At 38.8% G+C, this 7,668-nt stretch overlaps 1 protein-coding gene across 1 annotated transcript; it reads right to left on the minus strand.

The window, feature by feature from the left end:
• Window positions 1-458: 458 nt before the first annotated feature.
• Window positions 459-1,415, minus strand: LOC118829775 (olfactory receptor 4F15-like). Its single transcript, XM_036736660.1, has one exon. It carries the CDS (start codon window positions 1,395-1,397, stop codon window positions 459-461), a length of 939 nt encoding a protein of 312 aa, XP_036592555.1. The 5' UTR covers window positions 1,398-1,415.
• Between the last annotated feature and the right edge of the window lie 6,253 nt (window positions 1,416-7,668).

A 7,668-nucleotide genomic window follows, 5' to 3' on the forward strand; every position in this document is an offset into this window, starting at 1 on the left:
CATGTTCTATAGTCAGTGTGAAGCATAGGGACATGGGTGGTTATGTTAGAGTGCCCTCAGGTGTTGGGTGGTGCACATGACAGATATAAGCTCTGGATCAAAAGTACGTGTTCTGGACTTGAAGGAAAAAATAAAAAAGAATCAGGCATTTGTCATAGTGACCAGCGGTGTTACACTCATTTAAAAAATAATTACAATCAGTGCTTGCTTTTCATGTGTCATTACACAATCTTGCTGACCTTTCCATACCTTTCCATCAATATGGCAATATTCAAATGACTCTTATAGATGTCATTACTGAGCCCACCTGTCCCAAAACTGGAATAATAATCTGTTTAAAAAAATAACCAGAAATCTGAATACAGATATGGACTTCCAAGTTCCTGGTGATCTTCCATTAGTTCAAGGCTGGCCAAAATGAGCATAAAGCATCTTTTGATATTCTTCGACAAAGTCCATCATCTAATTTTTCTAGATCTCACAATCTTCTTTGTCAATCTTTTCATGGCCAACTTCATATCCTTGTTCCTCAAAGTATATATGGCAGGATTCAAGAATGGAGTGACAAGAAATACTAGAATAAGAAAAAATGTATCCACTGACAGAGTGGGAACTTGCCACACATAAACAAAGAAGCAAGGAACAAAGAACAAGAACACAACAGTGATATGGGCTGAGAGTGTGGAAAAAGCCTTGGACAAACCAGCTGAAGAGTGATGTCTGACAGTAACCAAAATGAAAATGTAGGAGATGATTAAGAGAAAGAAAGTGCCCATGGAGATAAGCCCACTGTTGGCAGTGACCACATATACCAACCAGGAGGTATCTGTGCAGGCAAGTATTGCAACTTTAGGGATGTCACAATAAAAGCCATCAACCTTATTAGGACCACAGAAGGGCAAATTCACAACAAAAATAAATTGAGACACAGCATGGATCACCCCAATCACCCAGGCAATCGCTACAAAACAAATGCATGTTTTCTGGTTCATAATAGTCAGGTAGTGAAGAGGCTTACAGATGGCTGTATATCTGTCATAGGCCATGGCTATGAGCAGGACCATCTCAGTTCCTCCCATGACATGGATAAAGAATATCTGTATCATACAACCTGTGAAGGAGATGACTTTGTGTTCACTAAAAATGTCAATGATCATCCTTGGGACGGTAGTAGAAGATAGACCAAGGTCAATAAGGGAGAGATTGGCTAACAGAAAGTACATAGGGGAGTGCAGATAAGAATCAAAAATCACAGTGAACACAATGAAGAAGTTTCCCAGTATAATTCCCACATAAAATGAAAAGAAAAAGAAAAAGAGGAGAATCTTCATCTCCCAAGAAGCACACAGTCCCAGCAAGACAAACTCAGATACCACAGAGTTGTTTGCTCCATCCATTGACTCAGTTGCTATCACAGACACTGAAATGACCTGAGGACAAAGAACAAGAGAAAAATCAGAAGCATGGGGACAAAAAGTATATGCACTATTGACCTCATGAGTGACTTAATAAAGGTCCTGTTTTGAAGTGTTAGTGATGCAAAAAGGGGGAAAAGAGGGAGAAAATAGCATATGAGAAGCAATGGTCACATGTTCAAAGTATAAATTTAGAACCAGAAGGGGTCCTTAGAGACCATCTAGAGTAGTATTCAGCAAACCAAAACCTTTGGGACAAATCTCTCTGCCAATTTTTGTACTGCCCAAGAGCTAAGAATGATTTTTAAATAAAAAATTGAATTTTATTTAAAAATTTAAAGTAGATTTTTATTGTATTTTAATGTGTGAAAAATCTTTCTTAGTTCATGGGGCAGGCAATGGGACAGATTTGGCCCACAGGCCACAGTTTGCTAACCTCTGATCTAGACTAAGCCTCCAGTTTTATAAATGAAGAAATTCAAGATCCTTAAGGCTGAATGATTTGCTCAAGGTCATGTACCTAGTAAGTGCCAGAGGCAGAATTTGAATCCAGGCTATCCTGACTCCAGCTCCAGCATTCTATCCACTGTAATAAACTGCCTCTGCTCTCCAGGAAGTTGAAGAGATGAAGAACACAGAAGTAGAAAGAAAAATAAAGCTAGCATGGAAGATAAATGAGAATACAGCAGAGAAACAAAGAACAGGATGCACAGTTACACACTTTATCAGAGCAGTATTATAAGAGGCATCTTTATATGGGATAAAATGAATTGTACTAAAAACAAAATCAAGAGATATGCGTTCTTCAGGTAAAACTATTCACCAAAGTTATGCGTTATTTCTTAATTGCCAGATCTAATGACTTTTTCTCAGTCCTTATCATCTTTGAGCTCTCAGTAGCCTTTGACACTGCTCTCCTGGATACTCCCTCCTTTCTAGGTTTTTGTACCACTGTTCTCTCCTCATTCTTTTCTTACCTGCAACATTCTCCTCTACTGACTCTTCATCTATGTCGTGCCCACTAATCATGAGTGTTTTCTTTTCTCCTCTCTCTTTATACTGTCTTAGTGATCACTTTGCGATCTTATCAACCTAATGAGTTCAATTTTCATCTCTGTGCAGAGGATTGATTCCCAAATCTACTTATCCAGCCCAAACCTCTCAGGTGAGCTCTAGTTTTTCATCACCAGATGTCTCTTGGACATCTCAAACTATGTGTCCTGTAAAGTCTCAAACTAAATAGGTACAAAACAGAATTCATTATCTTTCCCCAAAAGACCCTCACCTCTTCCCAACTTCCTTATTCTTCTTATTCCTCCCAGTCATTCAGGCTTTCATCACTGTCACCCCTGACTTCTCACTCTCATTTGCCCTGCAATTCTAATCTGTTGCCAAGTCTTTTTTCTGTTTTGATAACATCACTCGTGTACATCCTCTTCTTTCCATTTACACAGCCACCATTGTGTTACGAGCTCTCATGTTTTTTTTTCCTACTATGCAGATCTGATCACCTCCCTCCTCCCTAAACTCCAGTGGCTTCCTAATACCTCCAAGATCAAAGATTAAATGATCTTTTGGGCTTTGAAATCTTTTTAAAACCTGTCCTCTTTTCACCTTTTCCAGTCTTTTTGCTCTTCACTCATCTCCCCACCCAAGTACTATACGATGCAGCAACAATCACCTACTTTCTGTTCCTAGCACATTATACTCCATCTCCTTGTGCCAGGCTTTCTCACTGGCTGTTCCCCATGCCTGCAATTCTTTCCCTCCTTACTTCCACCTATCTGCTTCCTTGGCTTCCTTCAAGTCTTAGCTCAAATATCACTTTCTCCCTGAAACCTTTCTAAGTCTCTTTCCCCTCTCCTGCTGAGTTATATAGATAGATAAAGATACATAGATAGATATAGATTGTTAATTCATTGTTACCCTTCATACTTGAAGAGGACCAAAATGGTATCACAGTGTTGGGGTCAATGTACTTTGTGTCCAACTATGACTGATCAGGCCAATATGAGCTTTTAAGGCTCTACCACAAGTTGGCCACGAATGGTTGATATGAATATTTGGGATGTAGAAGTCCCTAAATTTGCACATATTCACCCAAACTGACATTATTATCCTTTGCAAGCAGTGATGGGATTTAGAGCTGGAAGGGATCTAATTAGAAGAATCATCTAATCCAGCTCACTTCAATTTTACAAATGAGTACACACTCAAAGAGAGGTTAAGAGACTTGTCTGAGGTCATATATGGAGTTAATTTCTCTCTATGCTCCACATCTGACTCTTCCAAATTTATCTGTCATGCCATATTAAAAAACACACCTCTTAACTGTGGAAGCTCACTCTACCCCTGAACTTTATGCATCAGAAGTACCCTCAACCCTTTCATCTTTCCCTTGGATTCCCAGACTTCATTCCTCTCTAGGCTATACTCTTTATGTTCTAGACTTTCTCTACCCTCCTTCTATAACAACAATGTTGCTAGCAGCTGCTGTGGAGGTGAAAGACCAACAAGAGCACACAGGAGGGCTGCTAGCACAGGATCTTTCATCTGCTTTTCTAAGGAAAGCAAGTTAAAGGGGTTTACAATCTCACTTTAATCAAACATACCTATATCATCCACTTAGTTCAGACAGAAAAGCCAGCACTCTGAACTTCAGAGCAAATACAAACAGACATTATAAACATATCAACATACAGGCTTTTATCAGTCTCACCAAATCATAATACATACAGTTACCAGAGAGAAGCACCAACATCTGGGTTTTTAGAGCCAGCAGCTCCTTAACAGCTCAGCTACCCAGAGTGTCCACTCCCCACTCTTCCAGTGAGTGAGCCCCAAAGGCAAAATGCTAGCCACTGATCTTATATACAAGTCTCAGGATCAAAAGACACCACAGCCATATGACTCAAACTCATGTGAACTAGGCCTTCCCTTGACATAAGCAGATCATCAAAGACTCCCAATTCAAACAAAGATTCCTTAGTGCTGAGAAGCACTCCAAAACAAAGACAACAAAAACTCTACTTTGCTTACTGTTACATTTGTAAGGCAAGACTCATCTAAGGAACTTGATTACTTCAGCATTCCAAAAGAGAAAACAGTTAAAAAAAAGTCCCACCCTAATCACCATAACACCTTCTCTACCCCTTTGGCCAATATGGGATAGGCTTAGAACAGAATTACTCCTGAGATCATAATGGTCTCAGTTTCCCTGTTGCAGCTCCCTAGTCATCCTAACCTAGGGGCACAAAAAGTCCCAGCCACCTAAAGTCTGGTCTTCTCAGACTTCATAGGTTTCCAAGACCACAAGAGTTGCCTTACCCTGTTAACATGCTGACCAGATCCATTTCCATATGGAGCCTGAAACCAAAGAAGATACAAGCCATGAGTATATCCTTGCTGTGTTAGGGAAGGAGAGGAAGGGAAAGCATCTATTATGTGCCAGGCACTATGCTAAGCATTTTATGAATATTATTTCTATTGATAGGCAAAGTAAACTTTCTTTCTTAAATTTCAATTTCTTATGAATAATTAAGTAAATAGAGTCAGCTAATGGTGCAGTTGATAGACCACTGACTGGACCTGAAAGATTTGAGTTCAAATCTAGCCTCAGACACTAGCTTAGTCACTTAATCTCTTTGCCTCAGTTTCCTCAACTATAAAATGGGGACAATAATAGCACCTACCTCTCAGAGTTTTTATGAGGATCAAATGAGATATTTTTAAAAGCACTTATCACTTAGCATTTTGATGAATAATAGGCACTATTATAAATATTTGTTCCCTTCACTTGTGGGCATATTCATCACAAAACTGAACCTGAACTGAATACTGGCATTAGAGATATACCTCTGACAATCATTTTACAACCATCAGCAGATCCCTCAAATTGTGTTTTACTCTTAAAGTGTTCAAATTATGACTTAGCAAACTTCCAGAAATATTATAGCAAAAGCGAAACAGAAGTGAATTCTGGAGTGGTTAGATTAGAGAAACATAATTTCTCTAAAGTTCTAATTAAAAGTGACAACTTATTTTACTGGAAAGAAATGTCTATAACAGGAAGAGGAAAAAGTTAACCAAAAAAACACTTTGTAACCCATGAAAATGAAAAGGGATAAAATGCAAACATTTTTGTCCTCGTCTCAGCAATTTCACAAAGATACTTTATAAATACTTGTTATTGCTGTTTAGTCTTCACATAGCACTCTGTATACATTATGCTTTATGAATCATATCCTCATGAGAGCCTTGGCAAACAGAGCGATATTTCTTGACCGATTTTTAAAATCTCATTTATTTTTGACTCTTTATTTTCTCTCACTTCACATATCGAATCAGTTGCCACATTTTGCTGTGTGTGTGTGTGTGTGTGTGTGTGTGTGTGTGTATTTTACCTCTGAATTATCTCTTGCATATGACCCTTTTTACTCACACAACTACCAATTTCATTAAGGCCCTCATCGCCCATCATTCTGAATATGACAATTTTTTTATTTAGTCTCCCTGACTCAAGTCTCTCCCCACTCAAATATATCCTCTCTGTACAAGTGCCAAAGTAATTTTTGGTAAGTGTAGCTTTTCCATGTTACTCCCCTACTCAATCAACTCTAGTGACTGTAGCATCTAAGATAAAATAAGAACTCTTCTGTTTGGTTGTTAATGGCTTTCACAGTCTGGCCCTCACCTATCTTTCCAGCTGTATTATATATTATTCCCCTTACCACACCCTAAATTCTAGACAAATTAGCCTTTTCTTTGTTTCTCACACATGACATCCCTTCTCCCTTCTCAACGTCTTTGCACTGTCTATCCCCTATGCCTAGAATGCCTACCTTACAGAAACCCTATCTTGCTTCAAGATGTAATTCAAGTATTGTACTCTGTACTGAGCCTTTCTTATTCCCACAACTACTAATATCCTCCTTTCCTTCTCCCCTCTGACACTGTTACCACTGCAGGAAAGAACTTTATCATGCCTTGATTATTGAAATAACCTATTTCTGAGACTACCTACCTCAAGTCTCTTCCTGCTCCAATCCATCCTTTATTCATTCAGCCACTAAAGTGATTTTTCTAAAGCACAAGTCTAATTGTGTCATTCCCTACTCAGTAAACTTCAGTGGCTCCCTCTTGGCTCTAAGATCAAATACAAAACCTTTCATTTGGCATTCAAAGCCCTTCATAACCTAACCCCCTCCTACCTTTCCAATCTTCTTAAAACTTTACTTCCTAACATGTAGTCTTGGATCCAATGACATTAACTTTCTGCTTGTTCCACAAAGAAGAAATGCCATCCCTTCACTCTGTGCATTTTCTCTGATTCTTTCCCACACTTGGAATGATCTCTCTCCCCTATTATGACCATTGACCTCCTTGGCTTCCTTTAAGTCTCAACTAAAGTCCCACCTTTTTTTAAGTTTTCAACATTCACTTTTATAAGATTTTGAGTTCTAAATTTTTCCCTGTCTCTCCCTCTCCCCTTCCCCAAGACAGCATGCAATCTGATAGAGGCTATACTTGAGTAATCATATTAAACATATTTCCACATTAGTCATGTTGTAAAAGAAGGATCAGAACAAAAGGGAAAAACCACAAGAAAGAAAAAGCATGAAAGAGAGAGAATGGTATGCGTTGATCTGTATTCAGACTCTGTAGTTCTTTCTCTAGATGTGGATAGCATTTTCCATCATGAGTCTCTTGGAACTGTCTTAGATCATTGCATACCTGAGAAGAGCTAAGTCTAACAAAGTGGGTCATCACACAATGTTGTTGTTACTGTGTACAGTATTCTCTTGGTTCTGCTCACTTCACTCAGCATCAGTTCATGAAAGTCTTTCCAGATTTTTCTGAAATCCACCTGTTCATCATTTCTTATGGAACAATAGTATTCCATTACATTCATATACCACAACTTGTTCAGCTATTCCCCAATTGATCAGCATCCCTTCAATTTCCAATTCTTTCCCACCACAAAAAGTGAACCCGCAACTTTCAGAGACTGTGTAATGAATGCTGAGGTGATTAATTGAACAAGTGACTGGACCAAGTAAAAGAAATTCTCCTTATGGGTGTAGACCCCAGTCTCTGACTTAGAGATTTTGAGTCCTGCTGAAATAGAGTAATGAGACCAGAGAAAGAGAACAGACTTGGGGAAAATATTGGGGAACTCCCACTGCAGACAGTAAATCTTCAGGCTATATACTGCTTCTGGGAGGAGGAGGATGTCTTTCAACCTTGAGGGGGG

Source organism: Trichosurus vulpecula, chromosome 8, assembly GCF_011100635.1.
Source record: "Trichosurus vulpecula isolate mTriVul1 chromosome 8, mTriVul1.pri, whole genome shotgun sequence".
Classification (NCBI taxonomy): Eukaryota; Metazoa; Chordata; class Mammalia; order Diprotodontia; family Phalangeridae; genus Trichosurus; species Trichosurus vulpecula.

Coding starts and splice junctions, on each gene's coding strand:
- LOC118829775 (XM_036736660.1), bottom strand. CDS start 1,397: ATGGATGGAGCAAACAACTCTGTGGTATCTGAGTTTGTCTTGCTGGGA.